Below are 24,659 nucleotides of genomic sequence, written 5' to 3'. Positions count from 1 at the left end.
TATTATTATAGATTTTTTAAAATCCGGGGGGAAAAAATAGGAATTTCGCCTCAGCGCGAGTCTACTCTCGCACATGCGCGCCGACTGCCTGACGGCTCGGGATCGGCCTCGCGCCGGAAGTGAGGGCTGGACGAACACCTCTCGGGGGGGAGGGGCGGACGAGTGACACGCCAGGGGGCGGTGCCTAGCTTTGAAAGAAGAGGAGGGGTCAGTTAATTGGCGACGTCACGTGATTCGGAATGGAGGTGGCGGCGGCAGCCGAGGCGAACATCTTCCTCAGGAGTCGGCGGGGGCGGCGCTGCTGTTGCGGCTACTGCTAGTCCAGGCGAACCGGCGGCCGCAACGGCGGCAGCCGCCTGAGGCGAGCGGCTGGTGTTGCGGGGCACGGGCGTCGTTGTCCGCCATGGACTGAGGAGACCCGCGATGGGCAACAAGGAGTCGCGCATCGGCTTCCTCACCTACGACGAGGCCCTGCGGAGGGGTGAGTGGGGAGGGCGGGGTACCCGGGGAGGCGGGTATGTAAACCTGTGTTCGGAGCGCCCTGATTGGTTCCGGCGGCGGGTATGTTAATGAATATGTAAATGAGAGAGAGAGGGAGACGGAGGGGGCGCCGGGTTGGCAGGGAGCAGCGACCTCTCCGTGTGGGCGGGGCTAAGCTAAGGAGGCATGCGAAAAGGGGGAGGAGCTTTGGGGAGTGGAGGGGTTGCCTTTTCGCCCCATGGGAGTGGAGTGCAGCTCCCATCATCCGTAGCCAGTCTGGCTAGGGTCTAATAGAATAGGATGGGATGCGATGGGGTAGAATAGAATATAGAGATGGGATAGAAGAATAGAATAGAATAGAGAAATGGGATAGAAGAATAGAATAGAATAGAGAAATGGGATAGAAGAATAGAATAGAGTAGAATAGAGAAATGGGATAGAAGAATAGAATAGAATAGAATAGAGAAATAGAAGAATAGAATAGAATAGAGAAATGGGATAGAAGAATATAATATAATATAGAAATGGGATAGAAGAATAGAATAGAGAAATGGGATAGAAGAATAGAATAGAATAGAATAGAGAAATGGGACAGAATAGAACAGAATAGAATTCTTTATTGGCCAAGTGTGATCAGACACACAAGGAATTTCTCTTGGTGCATATGTTCTCAGTGTACATAAGGAGAATAAAATACATTCGTCAAGAATCATAAGGTGATACCTTAGCACCATAAAGTGATAACTATCACTTAGTGATAGTCATGGGTTACCAATAAGCTATCAAATTATACTAGGAAACAAATAAAACAATATAAATTGTAAAGATACAAGCAACATGGTTATAGTTATAACTGAGGAGAGAGAGTTATGAGGAAGGAAGAGAAGAATAATAGTAATACAGTCTTAGTAAATAATTTGACAGTGTTCTGGGAATGAGTTGCTTAGCAGAGTGATGGCGTTCGGGGCAGGGGGGGACTGTCCTTGTGTCTAGTTGTTCTGGTGTGCAGTGCCCTATAGCTTCGTTTTGAGGGCAGGATTTGGAACAATTTATTAGGGGCTCTCCAAGGGTGGGTAACATGGCAGACTGGCAGAGGAGATGATGGGAGGTGGACATTTAACCTTTCTGGAGCCCATCAAATGGGGAAGGGGGGGCTGGGCAGCAGTGGAGACGGAGAGGGGGCTGAGGGGGCTGACTCTGGGGCAGCTGTGGGGAAGGACTCGGGGTGGGCCAAGGCAGCATTGCTGCAGAGGGAGAAATAGGCTGGAGAGTTTGGCACCTCAGGATGTGGAATAGTGTGTGTGGGGGGGTTGGGGGCCAGACCTGTGGTCCTCAGTGGATATTGGGGAGACGTGGGTCCCATCACTGTTGTGCAAGGGAGGGATGTTATGGATGGGGTGGACAGGTTATCCCTCTTTGGTTATAGTTGGAGCTGGTTAAAAGGTTGTAAGATTTTCAATCATGGTTGTTCCAAAGGCAGTTGAACTTTTTCAGTTTTTTTTCCCCCCTTGAAAATGTTTTGCTTCTCATCCAAGAAGCTTCTTCAGTTCATTCTTCAGAAGCTTCTTGGGTGAGAAGTGAAATGTTTTCAAGCGGGAAATAAAATCTCCACTTTGCCTTTTGGGACATATTTACAGGACGGTTTAGTGACACACCTTAGGATGTAACTTCAAAAGTGGCCTGTTGGAACTGGCTATAAGGGAACCAGGATTAAGGTTGCTATGAGATGGCGTGGCTGTTGAGGGGTTGGACCTGCCCCTCTTCAGGTTTTTATGGGGCGGGGGTGACTAGATGTTGATTAGATCTGGGAATGAAGCTCACAAGGCTGAAAAGAGACTATGATTGATGACATGTTAGGGAATGGAGGGTTTATTGCTAAGATGAGTCCTGAGATAAAATACTTGTACGGATACTTGAAAGGGTTAGGATAGATATTCATATATATGTTAATTACTCATATGCTTGGTGTGTTGGAGAGTATAAGACAGATCTTGCCGTGATTACAGCCATTGCCGTATGGTAAGGTCCCTTGGAGGAAAATATCTTTAATCTTGTATTTGCTGGTTTGTTTTATTGGTGGTTATTATTGGTTGCTTGTTGACGCTGTTATTAGCTACTGCCTAGTGGAATATTGAGCAATCGCGCCTAATAAAAAGTACTTAAAAGCACACGAAATAATCTACGTGCCTTTGAACAGGCCACTATAAGAGCGGCATAACCTTAAGAACTAGCTGCTCAGTGTTCTTGTTTCCTCTTTTCTTCCCCACTTGTTTTCCTTGTGTGTCATCTCCTCTTAACGCTGCCGCAAGCCAAGCCTGCGGGCATAGACTCTCTCCTTTTGTTTATCTCTTAGCCCCCCTGGAAGCCGGTTTCCAGCCCTGGGGATGGAAGGGCTTTCAAGGCATCCCTCAAAAAAGCGATGCTGTGATGATGATCTGTGGAGGTTCCCAAGGCGCAAAGTGTGGCGGTGGTCTGGAGGTCCTTGAGATGATAAATGGCACTTGAGCCTGGAAGAGAGGAGGCAGCGGAAGGGAAGCCATTACATTGCATTCACAGAGTTGGAAGGGGTCTTGGAGGTCTTCTAGTGCAATGCAATGCGGGGTCTGGGTTTCAGGGCATGGCTCAAAGGAAGAGAAAGGCCCTTTCCTCCAGCGGGTGCTTTACATTTTTTTTCCAAGGGGTAGCTTGAGGTTAGAATAGGGAGAATGGTGGGATTCATTCAGGGGCCCTGTGCCAAATCCTTCCAGTCCTGGAGACACGATGAGTGGATGGACTCGCAGCTGACATCCTGGCTGCCAATGAGAGGAAGCACGCCGGCTCTCTCTTGGTGCAGGTGGGTGGCTGTTGTGTCACTCCAGGATGGCGTGTTCCAGCTTCACAGCCATAGCGGTTATTAAGCAGCTGGAGAGGAACAGGCTAATTCTGCTTTGGGGGAAGCTGGAGGCTCTAGTGGGCATTGTGTCAAAAGCAGAAGCCCAGCTTTGAAACTCCCCGATGGGGATGAAGTTCCTGGAAGCAGGGGGTCTGGCAGGAAGGCGGAGGTTTTGACCGAGGCTTCCCAAGAGCATGAAGCAAACTCCTTGTCCCGACAAAAACCCCTTTCGTTAATTTGCTGTGAATTCTGCTCATTCACTTCCAGCAAAGTCTTTCAAGGGAGGATTTAAAGTCACAGACCTTCTCTGGCTTGGAGAGCTGACAGGCTGATATCTGCAAAACTTGGCAAGGAGTCTTGGAAAGTCACAAACCAATTAAGCAAACTACTGTATTTTTCAGAGTATAAGACACACAATTTTCTCTCAAAAAAAAAGGCTGAAAATCTGGGTGCATCTTATACACTGAATGCAGCATTTTTTGCCTCCCAAAACCCCGCCCCTTCACCAAAATGGCCGTGCATAGCTTGTAGGAAGCTTTTAGAGAGCTCCTGGGGGCTGGGGAGGGCAGAAATGAGCAAAAAGTGGGCCATCTTTTGCTCAAATTTACCCACCCCCTCAGCCCCCAGGAGCACTCTATAAGCTTCCTAAAGGCTATCCATGCCCTTTTTTTTACAAAAAACGGGCCTGTTTTTATGAAAAACAGGCTGTTTTTTGCTTATCCTCACCCCCACCCCGACCACTCTGCAAACCGCCTAAAGGCTATTTATGCCTTTTTTTGGGGAAAAAATGGGCCCGTGCGAAAACGGGCCGTTTGTGGGAGGTTTGCAGAGAAAAAACTTTTTAAAATTTTGTTTCTTCAAAACCTTGGTGCGTCTTATACTCTGAAAAATAAGGTAATTGTCTCCTGCAAATTCCACTCCCCTTTCACTCCTCTTTTATTTCCTCTGGGAGGGGCCATTCATCGTCCATCTGTGGCTTTACTCCCAAGTTGACCCCTGTTCTTTATCTGTTCCTTTCCTCTGGCAGCTCTGCGCATGCACACACTGGGAACAGGCTCCAGCTGTTTGTCTGCCTCACTGATGTCTGACTCTGAAGGTAGTTATAACTGGCATACGACTCTGGCCCCCTCTCTGCCTCCGACACAGAGCCCTCATCAGAGCCTTCCCCAGACTCCAGGACTGGCCCATGTTCCTCCCCAACCTCCTCACTGTCCGAATCTGCTGCCAGCTCTGCTGGCGGGCCATAACAGCGGGGTAAAGCAGATATGGTATGATGGGCCACTTAGTGGGGAATATTGCTGATTGGAGATGGGGATAAATGTCTGTGTATGTTAAGGAAAAAAGGAGTGAGAAAAGGATGTTGATGAGAGAGAGAGAGAATCGAGTATTGGATCATGACTGGACAGGGAGTTTTAATCCTAGAAGGATGTCCCTGTAACTGAATTCTGGAGCCATAGCTCCTTGGGAAGAGAGTGACCAACGCCCTCTGCAAAGTGCCCTTGGGCTGCCCCCTTGCAAGCACCAGGGCCTGGAGCAGTTCAGCCTTGTGTTTATTTTTATTTATCAAACAAACATATAGCCACCCAACTCCCGCATAGGTGACTGCTAATGGCTTACAACATTGACCATAAAATAAAAACCCATAAATGTACACACACACACACACACACACACACACACACACACACACACACACTGGCAGTAACAACAGAAACCAGCCAGTTGATAGGCTTTGTGTCCATTTGGGGGGGGGTGTCCACTGACCTGCTAACTAAACCACATTTTTAGGGCCTTCCGGAAAAGCAACAGGGTGGAGAGCAACTGAATCCCACAGAGAATGATGTTCCATGGAGAAGGGGCCACCACCAAGGATGCCCTCTTTCGTAGGCCGAGTGCAATCTTGAATTGATGGGACCCGTAACATGACCCTGCCTTCCCAACTGATTTGCCCATGTATCACCTCTTCTGAAGGGGACGCGGTGGCTCAGTGGCTGAGACGCTGAGCTTGTCGATCAGAAAGGTCGGCAGCTCGGCAGTTCGAATCCCTAGCGCCATGTAAAGGAGTGAGCTCCCGTTACTTGTCCCAGCTTCTGCCAACCTAGCAGTTCAAAAGCACGTAAAAATGCAAGTAAAAAAATAGGAACCACCTTTGGTGGGAAGGTCACAGTGTTCCGTGTGCCTTCGGCATTTAGTCATGCCGGCCCCATGACCACGGAGACATCTCCGGACAGCGCTGGCTCTTCAGCGCCCCCTAGAGACTGGAAACGACTAACACATATGTGCTTGGGGAACCTTTACCTCTACCTTTTACACCTCTTCTGTGAGAGCTGCCCTGACTGCCAGCCTGCTTGCAGGTACAGTTCAAGGTGCTGGTGATCACCTTTAAAGCCCTGTGTGTGTCTGCCATGGGGCAACTTAAGGTCAGCATGAAGTGTCTTTCTGGTCTTAACAACACTATCATGGACCTGGTTGTGCTTTAAGATGGCACCTTGATCTTTCCTGGAAGACCTTGGGCATCGAAGAGAAAGCAACTAGCTTCAGATTTCTGGATTGAAAAATTCTTTGGTGTTGGTCCATTCATCATTCCGTCTTGGTTAAAACACATTTTTCTCTTTGATATTCTTACCTCCTTTCTTTCGATTAAGCCTCTGTGATGCTAGTAGTGGAGATTATGGGTATTAAATGAGCGGTGGTGTTAGAGGCTGGCAGTGAACTCCACTGCATTTTGCTGCAAACCTTTTATCCAGTGATTTAAGCTGCCAGAATGTGAACCTGGGTGGAGTACGCATGACATGCCTTAGCAAAGCTTTTCTTTCCACTGAAACATTCTAGGCCACTGGGTCCAATCCGTTGGTGGTGCAGGTCTCTCAGTTTTAAGCACCATCTGTGGATGGCTGCCTACTTCTGCAGGTACACACATTCAGTGAAGGGAAGCTGTCAATTCTTTGGGGTCAGCTCACTGACTTTCTGTGACTTATTCAGACCCGGTAACCTGCCTTCTGAAATTAAGGAAGTCCCCGGCTGCTTCTGTATAATATCCTTTGAGCAATTTCAAGGGAACTGACCTATCCCTTCTCAGCTTTCTCGAGGCTTAAGTATAGTCAGGGCCTTCAGTGTGTATGTATGTGTGTGTGTGTCTGTCTACATCCATCCATCATCTATCTACCTATGTACCTACCTACCTATCTATCTCTATCACTGATTGACTGACTAGCTAATAAGTAAGTAATATGCCGATCATCTTGCCTTGAAGCAACTCTGGGTGGCTTACAAGCAATGAAAAGGAAGGTAAACAATGAATATTCCCCGTAGCACAATAAAAGATGATTTAAAATTGACAGTGGTTTTTTGTTCTTGTTGTTGTTGAGCTAGCATTGTTTATTCTTGTTCGCCTTTGTCGAATCTACTCCGGTTTGGCCCAAACCTTCTTACAGTTTAGTGCCAAGGACTGGCCACAGTATTTAAAATCCTCTTTGACCCAAATTGGAACCACTGCTTTCAATAATTTGAGATCCTATATTTCTCTGGTGCCTGCCTATCTTTTTGCAGCCATGTTGCTGACTCATACTCAATTTGTAGTCCACTAATATTTCAAGATCGTTTCACAAGTATTATTGTCAAGTAGCTATGCTCTGTTTTTTAGCTTTGCCTTTGACATACATACGTACGTACGTACGTATGTATGTATCTATATATCCCTATCTATCTATCTATCTATCTATCTATCTATCTATCTATCTATCTATCTATCTATCTATCTACGTATGTATGTGTATGTACTGTATATGTATATCTACATATGTATGTATGTATGTATGTATGTATCCATGCATATATGAATGTGTGTGTCCATCCCCTTTACCCAGATTTTCTGTCTTCTATGCAGCCATTTTTCTGCCATCTTCCTTTCTTTTCTTTTTCTTTTTAGTCATTGAAATCGTGCTTTGATGTGAGCTGCATTCTATTTGCCTGTTGCTTTCTCAGGCATATCATAGCTGCTTGCTTCTGTATCTGAGCTGAAGCTGTCTGCCTTGGGATGAGATGGCAAGAAGCAACCGCTGTGTTAATAATTTCAGTTTATATTTGAATCCGTTCTGGCCCTTTTCAAAATCACGATGGATCCCAGGAGTTGTAATCTCAGTACGCCTGGAAGATGCCAGGTCTGAGAATGCTAGCACAGGGGTCTCCAACCTTGGCCACTTTAAGCCTGGAGGACTTCAACTCCCAGAATGCAGCTGGCTGGGGAATTCTGGGAGTTGAAGTCCTCCAGGCTTAAAGTTGCCAAGGTTGGAGACCCCTGCGCTAGGCTAAGCAGGGAAGCATGATAGTTCATTGAAATATAGTTTGCGATGGTTTGAATCATTTTTGTGGTTGCTAATTGTTTCCAAGTTTTTCTTCCCAAGTATAAATAACACGGCTGTGCCAAATTTGAGCAACATTCCTGATTGAGTGGTTGTTGCAATTAGACGTTTGGAGCTGAACTTCGGTTTAGACTTCCCTATGTGGAAACCCAGCCTGTTTCCATTATGAAACATATATCTTGTTTCTTTTAAGAGGAACCAAGATGTCATAATGTTTATTGGCAGAAGGTTTACAGGCAAGACTACAGGAGGAGGCGATTATTCAAAGAAAAGGAAGAGGAAGGGGGGGAAAAATAGACCAAAATGCTAATTTTCTCAGACTTGTAAATAGCTGGTCTCTTGGGGCAAGGGAGACCAATTTCTAGGCAACCAAACAGCAGAGCTTTTCAGATGTTGATGTTGTGCTTTTTTTGTGCCTGTGTGGATCACACGTGTCTCTCCAGTGTAACCGAGATCAACTTACTCTCTGGATAGATTCGTCACTTTTGTTGTTTTATTTACAAACCAGACCTGGTTGTTTAAAACTGGGAATTAAGATTTGCTCTAGTGGTTAAGGCGCCAGTCTAGAAACCAGGAGGCCTTGAGTTCTAGTCCGGCCGTAGGCATGAAAGTCGGCTGGGTGACTTTGGCCCAATCACCAGGAGATTGTAACTTCTAGTCCCCCTTTAGGCATGAAAGACAGCTGAGTGACCTTGGGCCGGTCCCTCTCCCAGCCCTCAGTGGGGAAAATAGTGAGAAAGAAGGCATAGAATGAGAAAGCTCCCTCCCCAAAAAATAACCTTTAGAAGGAGATTTCCACTAGTGTACACTACTACGCACAAAAGGTTTTTATTTTGGTGCAATGTAAACCTGCGGCCATCTGCTCCTCACCTACACAACACAAGGCAACAAAGCAGAAATAAATGTTTTCATCACTGTTCTGGGTTTTTTTTTGTACTCAAAAAAGAATGATTTACTGGCTAAGCAAGCACGTTTCAGCCAGGCTCCCATCTGTAAAAAGCAACTCACTGCTCTTTTCTGAGAACAACAATTCGGAAGGGGGTGGGGGGGAAGCCTCTTTGAAAAGGATAATTAAAGCCATTGGGTTAGGCTGCAGACACAGCCCACATAACTGAGGAATGAATGTGGACAGGAATACTTATAATAGCTAAAACCTGAATGGATGGACACCATTCACTTTGAAATCCTTGGCACAAACACACATAGCCAGGCACATACAGAAATATCCGTCCATAATCCTAATTAATTAATTTATTTTTATTATTTTTATAAATACTCAAGGCGCCGAACACACATTTTAGAACAACGCTCTTACCAAAAATCAAATTGCAACGGCTCTTTGGAAGAGACATCCGGGGTGATAAGGGAAGATCTCAGCTTGTGAAAAATAAACAGTCTTCCCTTTTAGGTCAGTGTTTCTCAACCTTGGCGACTTTAAGTCCTGTGGACTTCAACTCCCAGAATTCCCCAGCCAGCTGTCCACAGGACTTAAAAGACGCCAAGGTTGAGAAACACTGTTTTAGGTCCTTTCATTTGTTGGAAGAAATGTCCTTCTGGGTTCGGCTCCAAGTGAGGAAAAAGACACTGGAGACATGGAGGCTGCTTGGAAAGATAGTTTTAATGGTGGACAGGACCACATGGCTTGAGTCCTGAACAGAAAAGGTGATCACATGCTTCAATGTTGGTGGAGAAGAGAAGAGGAGAGAGAAGAAGGGCTTGCAGGGTTTTTTAAATCTGTTCGGCCCCACCTATCTGTTTCCTGTTCCTGTGTAAGAAATGTATTCTGATTGGTTGTCAGACTCACCTGGGCCCATGCAAGGGCAACCCTCTAGGCTGAGTTTTGAATCCAGGTTTGCTTGAGTTCTCAGATGCCATGTGGTCAGTTGAGTAAAGGCTTATATTATCATGCCTTCATTCCCATCCCCCTGGAGCTGAAGGGGAGAACTCTTTATTATGTAAAGGGACTGGCTCAGGCTTTAATGGCCCATTGACAAAGGGGATGGGCAGGAAGCTGCAGGGAGAGTTACCTTGTCTTTTTGAAATATGTTTCTTTTCACACCCAGAGAAATATTCTGCCTTTTCAATATTTCCTAGGATATTTCATTTTTCTGGGAGAGGGCTGGGTGATAACTTCCTACACATTTATTTGTTCATATTAGGACAGTCCTGCCTGATTATGCAACCAGGTTTTGCTTGTTTTTAACCATTTGGTTGTATCGGACTTTTGGTGACATTATGGGCAAGTCCATGGACTCTCCATGCTACCCCGTCAAGCACATCTTCTTTCAATCATTGGATGTTCAACTTTGCATCCGATTTGACGTTATCAAACCAGCTTGTTCTTTCCTTCCCCCCTCATCACAACAAGGATAAGCAATTTTAGTCACTTGTCACTTTCTCTTAAAATACAAGAAATGATCGCTTCTTCCCATAGCCCATCTCTGATTTATAAAAGGTAAAGGTATGTAGGAAGTTAAAACCCACCCCTCTCCTAGAAGAATGAAATATCCTAGGAAATATTGAAAAGGCAGAATATTATATTTCCCTGGATGTGAAAAGGGAGAAACATGCTTTAAAGACAAAGTAGCTCCCTGCAGCTTCCTGCCCTCCCCCTTTGTCAATGGGCCATTAAGATGCCCAAGCCAGTCTATTCTACATATTAAAGGGTTCTCCCCTTCAGCTCCAGGGTGATGGGATTAAGGCATGATAGCATTAGCCCTTTACCCAACTCAACACTGGCATCTGAGAACTCGACCAAACTTGAGAATCAAAACACAGCCTACAGAGTTTGCCCCTGCATGGCCCCATAGGAGTCTGACGACCAATCAGAATACATTTCTTACACAGGAACAGGAAACAGAGAGATGGGGCTGAACAGATTATAAAAAGCCCAGCAAGCCCCCTTTTCTCTCCTCTCTCTCTTCTTCTTCACCCAACATCTGGAAGCATGTGAGCCCCATTTCCTGTGTAGGAAGTTATCACCCAGCCCTCTCCCAGAAAAAAATGAAATATCCTAGGAAATATTGAAAAGGCAGAATATTATATTTTCTTGGATGTGAAAAAGGGAGAAACACATTTTAAACACAAAGTAAATTCCTGCAGCTTCTGGCCCATCCCCACTTTGTCAATGGGCCATTAAGAAGGCCAAGCTAGTCCACTTTACATAATAAAGAGTTCTCCTCTTCAGCTCCAGGAGGGATGGGATTAAGGCAGGATAATATAAGCCTTTTACTCAACTGACCACATGGCATCTCAGAACTCAACCAAACCTGGATTCAAAACTCAGCCTAGAGGGTTGCCCTTGCACGGGCCCATGGGAGTCTGGCAACCAATCAGAATATATTTCTTACACAGGAACAGGAAACAGATAGGTGGGGCAGAACAGATTATAAAAAGCCCTGCAAGCCCTTCTTCACTCCTTTTCTCTTCTCTTCCTTTGCCTTCTCTTCTTCTCCACCAACATTGAAGCATGTGATCACCTTTTCTGTTCAGGACTCAAGCCACGTGGTCCTGTCCACCATTAAAACCATCTTTCCAAGCAGCCTCCATGTCTCCAGTGTCTTTTTTCCCACTTGGAACTGAACCCAGAAGGACATTTCTTCCAACAGGTAGTTTAGTCCTGATTGACAAAAGTCCATTAAGAGTTTCCTGAGATAACAACATTTTATTTATTTTTTTAGTTATTTTAACCTTGATCAAACATATCAACTTTATATTCCTTCCTTTAAGATAATGTTAACACCCAAAGATCTTGATTTCTTTTCATTTTTTCTTTTCTTTTCATTCCTTTCATTTTTCCCTTTGTCACACCTCTCGAAATTCTCCGAAGCTTATGAATGAATATTCTAGGAAATATTTAAAAAGGCAGAATATTATATTTCCCTGGGTGAGAAATGGAGAAACAAGGTTTTGTAGGCAGGAAGCAGACTCACTCTTAGTAGCACCCTTCCTCCTCAATAGCCCATAGCAGATGTCAGCACTTAAGAGATGAAGAGATGGCTAGGTCTATTCATAAGCAAATACCCTCACCCAAGATCCAACAAAGGTAGGATTAGCCCTCAGCCATAATAGGAATTGCCCCAAACCCTCTTCATTACATCATCTCCCAGCAAGATTCAACCAAGCCTGGGACTCAAGACAACCTACAAAGTTACTCCTGCATATGCCCCATGGAGGTCTGACAACCAATCAGGATACCTGCCCTTTCACAGGAACAGGAAGCAAGTTCAAAGCCCAAGAGAGGGTATAAATCTCTCTCTCTCTCTCACCTATGTGCTCTATTGCCCAGGACCTCAAGCCATGTGGTCGTGTCCACCATTAAACCATCTTTCCAAGCAGCCTCCATTGTTTCCAGTGTCTTTCTCCCCACTTGGCACTGAACCCAGAAGGACATTTCTCCCAACACTTTATCCAGTATAGGAACCGTATCCAGGTCACTCTTTAGATTTGGGCTGGGTTTTTTGTCTGTGTGTATGTCACACTTAATTATTTAATTATTGCATGTCACGTTTAATACTTTCATTATTACAACACCAACCGGCTTTATTTGTGGATCCCATGTAGCACCTTATTCCATATCATTCTTGTTGTTTATCATTTATAAATCCAGTTTCAGATCAGCCTCTGTTTTGCCTGGTGAAACTTGCTCCTCTTATATAACATCTTTGTATAGAGGCAGGCACTCTTAAAATTAACTTCTGGCTCCATTGTTCAAAAATATCCTTCCCTGCATCCAACGTTCAGATATTTTGCTCCAATGGCTATTAATAAATTTAAGCGTTCCTCTCCTTTAATTGTAAACTTCCCTCTAATGTGCAACCTTCAAATTCCCATCCTATCACTTTTTTTAAAAAGAATTGAAAACAAAGGCTTTTTCTCATGAAAAGGATTCTTACACAGGTAGTCCTTGACCTATGGCCATTCGTTGGTTTGAACTTATGATCACCTTGGAAAACTATTTGTCTGAAACGGTGTAGGGTTTCCTGCCTAGGCAGGGGGTTGGACTAGAAGTCCTCCAAGGTCCCTTCCAACTCTACTATTGTATTGTATTGTATTGTAACTGACTTTTATGGGAAGATGCAACAAAAACATGCATAAAGATACGGTCACCTTTGAGTTAAGCTTGAGATGTCGTGAACATTTTGAGCTTGTTTTCCTGGCGCGAAATTCCTTTGTTTATTGTTTTGACTTTGCAGTTTATCTTACAGCCCAGGATTTTCTTATGGTCTCTCATTAAAGTACTTATCAGGTCTGACCCTGCGTAGTGATTTAAGATCTATCAAACTTGGCGAGATGCTGCCACCACTGTAGGCCACCTGGAACAAAAGTCCCACCGAATTGAGACTTAATTCTTGGCTAGTTGATAACAAAAGTTAGATCAGGCTTGTTTGTCAAACTCTATTTCATTGAGGGCTGCATCAGGGTTGTGTTTGACCTCAGGTGGCCGGGTGGACGTGGTCAGCTTGAAGCCACTAACATCGGTGCCTGTGGTGGCCTCAATGCTCTGCCAATGAAAACGGACTCCTGAGCTCTGTTTTCGGCTGCGACAGCTTCCTGCAACCCTCTGCCAGAGAAAATGGAGCTCAGGAGGGCCACGTGTAGTCCTCGTGATTTTTTTAAAGCCATGACAACCTCCTGCAATCCTGTGGCAGTGAAAACGGAGCTTGGGAGGGCCATGCATGGCCCTTGTGAGTTCTGTTTTCAGCCACGATGGCCTCCTGCAACCCTGTGGCAGAGAAAACAGACCTCGGGAAGGCTGCGTGCTCGGTTTTTGCTGGCAGAGGCCCCATGGGCTGGTCCTTCCCTGTTTCCAGGTCGGTCCCGGGAGCCAGATCCAAGCACACTGCAGGCCGAATCTGGCCCCTGGGCCTTGAATTTTGACACCCCTGAGTTAGATGGACCACAAAGAATTCTCTTTACGGTTCTTTTTGGATGGAAGTATTCCACAGGACTCTATTCCGATTCCTCATTTGTATCAGTGATTTGGATGACGGGGTTATGGAGATGACACAACAATTTGGGTGATGTGAGCCTGCAGATGACGCATAAGTAGGAGGGGCAACTAATACTTCACATGAAAGTGATTCAAAAAGATCTAGGGCAATCTTAAGCAAGGATTGAAAAGTATATGATGGAATTCTGGAAATACCGTAAACTTCTGAATTGGGGTAGGAAAAAACTTAAGGCCTAAATTTAAGATGGGGTGAGGACCTGGTTTGATGGGGATCTGGTGTCCTTGGCGATGGGAAGTGAAACATGAGCCAGAAGAAGCAAAAAGTTGCTAAAAAGACCAATGCCATTTTTGGGTGCATTAACAGGAAGACAAAAGTCCAGGCCATGAAAAATAATTGTTCCCCAATAAAGGAGAATATACAATACAATAGTAGAGTTGGAAGGGACCTTGGAGGTCTTCTAGTCCAACCCCCTGCCTAGGCAGGAAACCCTATACCGTTTCAGACAGATGGCTATCCAACATCTTCTTAAAGACTTCCAGTGTTGGGGCATTCACAACTTCTGGAGGCAATTTCTGTTCCACTGATTAATTGTTCTAACTGTCAGGAAATTTCTCCTCAGTTCTAAGTTGCTTCTCTCCTTGATTAGTTTCCACCCATTGCTTCTTGTTCTACCCTCAGGTGCCTTGGAGAATAGCTTGACTCCCTCTTCTTTGTGGCAACCCCTGAGATATTGGAACACTGCTATCATGTCTCCCCTAGTCCTTCTTTCTCTTAAGCTAAACATACCCAGTTCCTGCAACCGTTCTTCATATGTTTTAGTCTCCAGTCCCCTAATCATCTTGGTTGCTCTTCTCTGCACTCTTTCAATATTACAATATTTGTAACTCGGTTAAAATGAGAGGTCCTTGGCGTTCTCTGAGCTTGGCAGATATATTTTTTTTGCAGACATTTCATGACCCTGTTAGGTAACAGCATCAGTGGTAGAAGAGAGTGGGGTTTGCTCCACATTTATATACAAGTGGCTTGCACCGTCAGTGTTGGTGGGAGTGTTCTTGGTGGTTCCTTGATTAGGCGATTGATTGATTGATTGCTTGAGTTGGGTGATGAAACTCCTGCAAGGAAGCAACCAAGCTCAGAGATCACCAAGGACCCCTCAATTGTTCCCTGCTCTACTCGGCCCTGGTCAGACCCCGTTGGGAGTTCTGTGACCCCAGCTGTACAAGAACAGTGATACATTGCTGCAACTTGAAAGGAAGGCTACCAAGATGGTAAAAAACATGGAAGCTAAGCCTACGAGGAAAAGTCAAAGGATCTAAATACCGTATTTTTCGGAGTATAAGACGCACCAAGATTTTGAAGAGGCAAATTAAAAGAAAAGTTTTTGCACTCTGCAGACCTCCGAAAAATGGGCCCATTCCCCCCCCCCAAAGGGCATGAATAGCCTTTAGGAGGCTTGTAGAGTTCTCCTGGGGGGTGGCCCCACCCAAAACCAAGCAAAAAATGGCCCATTTTTTTGGAAAATGGGCCCATTTTTTCCCCCCAAAATGGCATGCATAGCCTTTAGGAGGCTTATAGAGTGCTCCTGGGGGGTGGGGGCAAAATTGAGCAAAAAGCGGTCTGTTTTTCGCTCATTTCGGCCCTCCCCAGCCCCCAGGAGCACTCTGAAAACCTACTAAAGGCTATGCACGGCCATTTTTGCAAAGGGGGCGGGGTTTCTGGAGGCAAAAAAGGCTGTATTCAGTGTATAAGACACACAGAGATTTTCAGCCTCTCTTTTGAGCAAAAAAAGGTGCGCCTTATACTCCGAAAAATACGGTAAGTTTAGCTTACAAAGGAGAGACTTCTTAGCAGTGTTTTAAGTATCTGAAGGAGTGTCATATAGTGTGGAGTACAAGAAACCAAACTTGATGGAGTGATATAGAAGCCAATGTCTAGGTGTAAAGGGGCAGGAACGGTTTTTAAGTTCATATCCTGTTTCTCTGAAAATAAGACCTCCCCCAGATAATAAGCCCAATCTGGCTTTTGAGCCCATGCGCTAAAATAAGCTCTTCCCCGAAAATATTGCAATGAGGTGACCATGCTCCCCGCCTCCTGCACCTCAAAAATAATAAGACCTCCCCGAAAATAAGGCCAAGCACTTATTTCAGGGGGTCAAAAGAAAATAAGACCCTGTCTTATTTTCGGGGAAACGTGGTAATGGCCAAGTATCATTTGGAAGTGGATTGGAGAGACATCTCTCTAAATTAGTGAGCCCTAAGAAAGAAGAAGTCTAGCATAAACAAACTTGACATACCGCGTTTCCCCGAAAATAAGACCTACTCAGAAAGTAAGTCCTAGCTTGATTTTTACATGTGCGCCACCATCCTCCAAAATAAGCCCTAATTAAGACTCCATCCACTCCAGGGTGCACAGGTAAAAATTAAGGTAGGGTGGAGATGGGTGTGTGTGTGGAGCCGCTGTACTACTTACCTTCGGTTAGTTGCAGCCAGGCCTCGCACAAATCGGCCCATTTCTTCTGCAGCCAGCAGGGCTTTCCTGAAGATCGATCCGGAGTTCTGTTACCGGCTACAGAAACCTTCAGGTAAAGTGAGTTGAGTCAGTGGATGACTTCCCCCCCGAAAATAAGATCTGGTGCCTTTTTTTGGCAAAGGAAATATAAGACAGGGTCTTATTTTCAGGAAAACATGGCATTTTCTTATTATAGCCCATCACGATAGAAATAATTCTAGCCTCCTTGTGGAGTAGATTTTGTGATCTGGTCAGGTGTGACTCACATAGAGATGGATTTTATTTCCCCAGAGGGCAGGACCAGAACAAAAAGGTTGAAAAGAAGAGGAAGGTTCAGACTAGACATCAGGAGAACGTACAATCGACTTTCCTATGAAGTGATAAGTTCTTTAGAAGTGCTTTGAAGTGGTCAGTTCAACAGACATCAGTCTGAAATGTTTTCAGTGGATGGTTAGATTCAGTGATGTCTTGATGCTTCCTTCCAACTGTATGATTCTAGGACTCCAACTTTGTTCTGCAGCTTGAATAAATAGGCATATTTAAAATGATATTTTTTTTAAAAAAAAATCTTTTCCGGGGGAATAAAAACAGACATGCTGAGATTAGCCCAAAGGCATAATTGGTTTAGCGTTCTGTTCCACAACAATCACCCAGAAGCCTCTGAGAAACTCATAATGAGGACATGAACGTAACAAGCAGCATCTGACTTCTGTACCCAGTTACAAGGGAGGGCAGTTCCGTTTCTTCCGAGTGTAATAAATTGATCGTGGAAACATGCCAGCCAACAAGAAGTGCCAAAGTGGACATTTAGATCCTTCACCGTGCCCTTCGGTACAAATTCCCAGAGCGATATTTCGGTACACAAAACCAGACACATTTAGGAAAGAAGCATGTGTGGATGGAGCTGCTTGAGATTTTAGGGAGTGAACCTCTGCATTTCACAGATAGTCCTCGACTTACAATTGAGCCCAGAATTTCCGTTGCCAAGTGGGACAGTTTTCAGTGAATTTTGCCACATTTCACGACCTTTCTTGACCAAAGCTGTTTAAACAACGCTGTTGTTTCAGGTAGTAACATGGTTATTAAGGGAATCTGGCTTCCCCATTGACTTTGCTTGTCAGAAGGTCGCCAAAAGGGATCACAGGACCAATGCGACCCTCATAAATACCTAACAGTTGCCAAGCGTCTAGATTTTGATTAGGTGAGCCTAGGGATGCTGCAGTGGTTATAAGTGTGAAAAACGGCCATAAGTCATTTTTTTCAGTGCCGTTACAGCATCGATCACTAAACAAATCGTTGTAAGGTGAGGACAACCTAATAGAAAAGGCTCTCCTCCTAGAAATTGTCGGATGAAATCCTCTAGCTCAGGGGTCTCCAACCTTGGCAACTTTACGGTTTATGGACTCTAACTCCCAGAATTCCTCAGCCAACGTATTCCTCAGCCAGAGGAATTCTGGGAGTTGAAGTCCACAAGTCGTAAAGTTGCCAAGGTTGGAGACCCCTCCGTCTAGCTGATGGAACCAATAGAACTAATAGCGTAACCATGTTGCAGCCCGCCCATGTTGTGATTGAGTTGAAATGTTAAATTAGCGTCCTAACAACAGCAAGAGAGGTGTATGTACAGCAATGGAAAAGTGAAAATACTCCTTCAGAAAAGGAGATAATAAGATATTAACCTGGAATGGATTTTATCAGTGGCTGGAATCATGAGGTGGGAGTTGGAACATGAAAAAATTAGGCTAAGTACACCTGAAATGAGATGATATATATTTATTAGAATGAATATGTTGGTCAAAAATAATTGTATAAGACTAGCAGTAGTAGTATATAAGTTATTTGTCTTTCACTTTAATTTCTATGGCGGATGAAATGCCAGGACGGTCACACTGTATTCGATACACATATATAAATAATAAATATATATATTTTTAAAAAAGAAATGTTAAATGAAGATTGGGGAAACTCAAGTTTGTGTTTCCCCTTAGCCATGAAACCCTCTTGATCAAGTCACTGTCTTTCAGCCACAAGATTATATGGGTGTAAAAAGAAGGAGAACCACCTTGTAAGCTGCGTTATGCTTACACAGGAAAAAGACAGCAAGTCTTTGATTGATGACCCCAATGGAGCCCAACATTTCTGTTGTTAAGTGAGACATTTGTTAAGTGAGTTTTGCCCATTTGACGACCTATCTTGCCACAGTTATTAAGTGAACCAATGCAGGTGATAAGTTAGGAACACGGTTCTTAATGAATCTGGCTTCCCCGTTGATTTTGCTTGTCGGAACGGCCTGAAAAGTGATCACATGACTTTGGGACACAGCAACGGTCATAAATATGAACCCGTTGCCAAGCATCTGAATTTTGATCACATGATCACGGGGGATGGTACAAAGGTCTTAAGTGTGGGAAGTAAGCCACAAGTCACTTTTTTTCACTGCCGCTGTAACTTTTAATGATCACTAAATAAACTGTTGTAAGTCGAGGACTATCTGTATATAAATCTATTAAAGAAATACTGTTGAGAACGAATATGAGTTGTTCTGATGATTGGAAAGAGTTGCTGAATTGTGGGGTCCTTGATGCTATCTGAGCTCGGTTGTTTTTCTTGCAGACATTTCATGACCCAAGTAGGTAACGTCATCAGTCCTAGAAGGGAGAGGGGTTTGCTTTCTGTTAATATACAAGGGGCTTGCCCTGTCAGTGTTTGTGGCAGTGGTCTTAGTGCAGGGTCTGCAACCTTAAGCACTCAAAAGAGCCACAAAGGGCCTAACCGGAAGCCCCCTGTTCAATTCTGGAGCTGACCGGAAGTCCCGTTCCCCCACCATAGAGTCTCCTCCTAGCACAGCATCCTTTTTCCTTTACCTGTCCTAACCGAAAGCTCTATCAATTATGGAGCCAATCGGCAATAGGGAGCCACAGCAGAGGGATGAAAGAGCCACATGCGGCTCCAGAGCCACGGGTTGCTGATCCCTGTCTTAGTGGTTCCTTGATTAGGTTGAGCTGCTGAACCGTACATAAATGAAAATAACTAATTGCATTTGACTTCATATTCTCTCCTAACCCTGTGCTTTTGAATCATTTGCAACCCAGGTATGACAGTTTCGGCAGAGGTTTATCATTGTTTCTGCTATTAGAAGGCTGAGCCCAAACAGGTTCTTTCTTCCTCACATCTCTTGAAGACAAAATAAGCCGGAGAGTAAACACTGGAAGAGCAAGGGTGGCTTTTTGTGGCTTCTATGTTCTTTTTCATCTTGCAGGAGAGCAGGCACTGGGTTGGTCCTGTAATTGACTGAGCTAGCTAAGCTTCTTTCCTTAGTCTCCTAGAAATGTCGTACTTGTTCAAATATTAATAACTTGGGCTACTCCATTAGCCGCCAAAGCCTGTAGAACCACACAGCCTTCGCCTTTCTAAAGGTAACCCTTCTACTTCCTACTAATTTGTTCAATTGCACTGCACAGGTAATCCTCCACGTACGGCCACAATTCAGCCTGAAATTCACATTGTTAAGCAAGACAGGAGTTGTGTGTATTTTGCTCCGCTTTAGACCTTCCTTGCCACTGTTGTTAAGTGAATCACTGATGGTGTTACATTAGTTGCACAGTTGTTAAGTGAATTGGGCTTCCCCATTGACTTTGCTGGTCAGAAAGTCACAAAAGGGGACGCCCCCCGGACACACTGCAACTGTCATAAATACACATGCCTGTTGCCCAGCATCCAAATTTTGATCATGGGACCATGGGGGTGCTGCAATAATCATAAGTGTGAAAAATGGTCGTAAGTCACTTTTTCTAGTGCTGTCGCCACTTCGAACAGTCACTAAATGAACTGTTGTAAGTTGAGGACAACCTGTAATATGAAGAAAGCTTCAGGATGGGCCAAAATTAAGAAAAATATATATATTGTCAAGCTTTCATGCTGTCACTTACCTAGGCTGTTGTTTCCATGTGTCATATAATATATGTGGGTATATACATAATTTTGTGTTTATTTATTTTGTCATGTTCCTGGGTGTATATTGGAGGTGGTGACCCTTTGAGAGCTGTATGCAGCAAAATTTCATTTCAATGTATGCCGATTAGTGTTCATTTAAAGTGGCAATAAAGTTAGTCTAAGTCTAGTAACATGGTTGTTAAGCGAATCTGGCTTCCCCATTGACTTTGTTAGAAATTCTGTTTTAACCGTAGAACGGTCACCATGAGCTTTACTGGTCAAGTTAACTGTAACAGGAAACTCTACTTAGAATGAAGCGTATAGAGTATATACCATAGAGCCGGGATGGCGAACCTATGGCACGTATGCCACAGGTGGCACGTGGAGCCATTTGTAAAATGGAGAGACATTCACTTAACAACTGTCTCACTTAGCAAGAGAAATTTTGGACCTAATTGTGTTCATAAATTGAGGACTACCTATACTGGAACAGAATGCATATATATGAAAATGGCTCTTAAGTGTGTGTATGTTCCAGCATGACTCTGGAACGCCTCGAGCAATTTCAACCAATCTTGGTATATCCATTACTTACCATCTGAAAACAAATAATGTGCGGGGTAAGACACGCCTAACACCCTGTATGTTCTGTTAAGATACAGCCTGTTGTGCCTTAAAACAGCTTCTACTGTACAGCACTGTGGAATTGCCATGGTAACAGCTTCACAGTACTCCACAAGGGGGCTCCCCTCAGGTAAGGGGAAAAATCCAACATTAGAAATTGCAGCGACGTTCATGGAAGGAGGGGTGGGATAAATAAATACCCAGGCAACGCCGTCTTATCAGCTAGTTGACAGTAAAATCGCCAGTATTATGGGGGGGGGGGGGGAGAATCCTTATATGATGTTCTCACCTAAAAAGGGAAAGTTAGAACAAGAAAACGGAAGGAAAAATGATTTAGGAGCAACTGTCCTCTGAGTGAAGACTCCAGTGATCAGGGATCCAGCTGTTCTCCTTCAAGCCCTGAAATCTAATTTGTGTTTTCCTTCAGCTCTCACTGCTTATTCGTCACATCGCACGGCAGTGTTGTTGCTGAAATCCTGTTAATCTCACAGAGCTAGGAACTCTCACAGTAGCCAACGTCATTTGTGGAGAGTGAGTGGGAGAGACCAAAAAATGTCTGAGTCAGGGCAATTTTTTTTTTTTTTTTTGCAGTTTACTATCGGTGTTCACCCAGGTCGCAAATTGCCCTGGGTGTGGCGTCAATATATTTAGAGCTATGATACGTCCCATAATCATATATAAAAGGGTGTGGATTTTATAATGGATGACTAGGAAGAGCCCACAGAGATCATATAGGCACCCTAAGGATCATAGAGGTCACATCTATGATCTACATAGGAACCGGGGTAGCGCAGTGGTTGGAATGCAGTATTGCAGGCTAATTCTGCCCACTGCCAGGAGTTTGATTCCCCCCCCAACTCAGGATTGACTCATCTTTCCATCCTTTCAAGGTTGGTAAAATGAAGACCCAGATCAGGGGTCAGCAACCTGCTGCTCTGGAGCTGCATGTGGCTCTTTCATCCCTCTGCTGCAGCTCCCTGTTGCTGCTTGGCTCCACGATCGATAGGGCTTTCGGTGAGGACAGGTAGAAGAAAAAGGACGCCGTGCTAGGAGGAGACTCTGTGGTGGAGGAAGTGGACTTCCACTTGGCTCCAGAATTGGGGGGGGGGGGGGCTTCCAGTTAGGACCTTTGTGGCTCTTTGAATGTTTAAGGTTGCTGACACCTAACCCAGATTGTTTGGCTCAATATGCTGACTCTGTAAACCGCTTAGGGAGGGCTGTAAAGTGCTATATAAGTCTAAGTGCTATTGCTATCTACCACGGAACACCATAGTCTGCATGAAGGCCTCAACTACATAGCACTGATGGTGTTACCTAGTTTGGTAATGAAATGTCTGCATGAAAACAACCAAGCTCAGAGAGCACCAAAGACCCCACAGTTCTATTCTAAGCTACAAATGTTGTATTGGTACCACAGAGGTCATTTAGACTGATGCTTGCTCGATGCTAAAGCATTGCCAGCAGACGGTCATCCAAGTCGCTGCTGGAAAACCTCAGAGTGGGGAGACCATCCGTGTTCTGGGTAAACTGCTTCACTGCTTCATGCCTCTACCTTCATGAGGTTCCTCCCGATAATCCAAATCATCTTTTAATTTAAATCTTTTGAAGCTCTTGTCTGGCTCTCGGTTTCCTTAGTACTTGTATTTCTCAACATTCAGCAACCTTAAGATGAATGGACTTCAACTCCCAGAATTCCACGGTGGGGAATTCTGGAAGTTGAAGTTCACCCGTCTTCGAAGTTGGTGAGGTTGAGAAACACGGTTCTAGAGGGACCATCCTCTTCCTTCACGAGACCTTGGAAGGCTGAATTTTCCAATGTAATCATCCCGCATTCAAAGTCAGCAGCTTTACAAAAGAGGTACTGGAAGAAGACCAGAATTTTTTACCCCCACTGAAAAGTTCTTCGCCCGTGTCACATAAAGATGAGAACATTATGCCGGTGGCTAATTGCCATTGAGGTAGCACTTGGCTTCTTCCATCAGAGTTTCAGATGATTTTTTTTTAGTGGAGCCGTAATTATGGAAGCAAATGGACCTTGGCTTGAAAGTGGTGTGACTTAGCGCAGGGCCAGATATCTGTGAGATGTTTGTGGCATTGCGAGGATGCTTCGTGTTAAGTGCCTTAATATTTTATGTAAAGGTTATTCACTGGAGAGGATGGGTCCTTCGGATGAAAACTACTTTGCTGGCAATAAAAAGGGTTTTACAAGCAATATAACAGATCCAATTGACTCAACTTTGCTCTATGGTTCTTAGCAACCGATTAAGACATTGTAGGAGGAGAGCTGAGTTAGTCCTTCAAGTGGATTACGTTGAGTCTGGCTACCTGACTGGAAGGATAATGCTGAAATCTTAGGAATTTATGTGTGTGTGTTTGGATGGATGGATGGATAGATAGATAGGCCTTATTTGTGGGAAGGTCTTATTATTTTTGAGGTGCAGGAGGCGGCGAGCATGGCTGCTGCTGTGTTGCAATATTTTCAGGGAGGGCTTATTTTAGAGCATGTGCTCAGAACTCTGATTGGGCTTATTATCCGGGGAGGTCTTATTTTCAGGGAAACAGGGTATTTTGTTCTCTATGTACTAAATCAGTGATGGCGATTACAACCTTTTTGGCTTTGAGTGGCCAAACTGGAATGTGCATGCATGCGTATGCATGTGCGTGCGCTGGAGCACCGGAAACCCAAAGACCAGCTGGCAGACGTGCACATGCCTGTTTTTATTTGGCTGTTTTTGGTCGTTTTTCTGGGCAGAAAAAAAGACCTGAAAGCAGCCCGAAAACAGCCTGAAAAACTGTGGGTTTTTGGCATTTTTCAGGCCGTTTTCTGATGCTCCAGTGCCCGCAAAGATCAGCTGGCCGGCTCGCATGTGCGCACTGGAAACCAGAAGAGCAGCTGGCGACGGCGTGTGTGTCCGCAGAGAGGGCTCTGCGTGCCACCTCTGGTTTGCCATCATGGTACTAAATGATAGGTTCGCCATCATGGTATTAAATGATTTATGGCTTTTTTGTCATTATATATTAATACTTCAGCTTTTACTTGAAATCTCATCTTTTCCTGAGCGCTGCTTGGAGAGTCCAAGCAAGGCATGAGTTAAATTCTGTCCTCCTGCCCAATGGACTGGATTGAAATTTCTCACCATGCCTCCTGGTCTCTTGGCACATTCAGTTTTTCAATTCAGTCCATGCCCATTTGGTCATATTTTAAAGTCTCTCTATAGATTTTCTTTTCTAACTTAGCTGCAACCTTTGAAATTGAAATTTCCACCCCTCTTACCTGCAGTTTAGTTGTAGTCAGTCCTTTATTCCAGGTCTTCATTGACCCTCCAGAAGAAACGAGAGAGAGATTGGGTTCTCCAGACGTCCTGGGGTTTGCTGGGCGCTGGGAGCCGCTAACCAGATTGCTCTCTACTGCCGGGGTTTGTCCATCAGGCGACCCGCACGGCGAGACGCCTGAAGCCATCATCGTTCCTTCGGCGACGGTGAGCAGAGCAGCAGGCTTCTCGTGCGGAGTTGGACAATGTGGCTACCTCTCTGGGCGTGGCCATTTTGTGTCGGCCATTTTGGAGCGCCAATTTTCCCCCCTTTGCTGTTTTGCTGCGCCTTTTGGTGGCAGCTTGGAAAGAAGCAGCGCTAGCGATCGGAGCGCTCTCCCTCTGTGGTAGATTAGGAGACGGTTGTTCGGAGGTTTTGGCTACAGCCACCCTCTAAGTCGCGCCTCTCGCCACCTGACGACTTCAGGACGCCATTTCTTCCTCCCGGCAGCATTTTCGTGTCCTCTTCTGGCACACGCTTGCCCTGCTTCCCGGTGGCCTTGGCGGCATTCAATCCACCTTTCAGCCCTTGTGCCCGTCGACCGTCAGAATCCGAACAGCTTCCTCACCATGGCGGATGAAATCTCCGAGGATCCCTTACCGGCAGGCCAGTCTTCCA

At 44.9% G+C, this 24,659-nt stretch overlaps 1 protein-coding gene across 9 annotated transcripts in view; it reads left to right on the top strand.

The window, feature by feature from the left end:
* Positions 1–40: 40 nt before the first annotated feature.
* USP32 (ubiquitin specific peptidase 32) overlaps positions 41–24,659 on the top strand; it is a 228,881-nt gene continuing 204,262 nt past the window's right edge. For all 9 annotated transcript variants that reach the window (XM_081945370.1, XM_081945367.1, XM_081945371.1 and 6 more), the window contains exon 1: positions 41–481. In XM_081945370.1, the coding sequence (XP_081801496.1) occupies positions 424–481 (58 nt within the window). In that variant the 5' untranslated portion in view covers positions 41–423. The remainder of the gene's footprint in view (positions 482–24,659) is intronic.

This window comes from Natrix helvetica, assembly GCF_964273705.1.
Source record: "Natrix helvetica genome assembly, chromosome: 2".
Lineage (NCBI taxonomy): Eukaryota > Metazoa > Chordata > Lepidosauria > Squamata > Natricidae > Natrix > Natrix helvetica.
The sequence above is the reverse complement of the archived record's forward strand: the minus strand, read 5'-3'. Positions and strand labels throughout refer to the sequence as shown.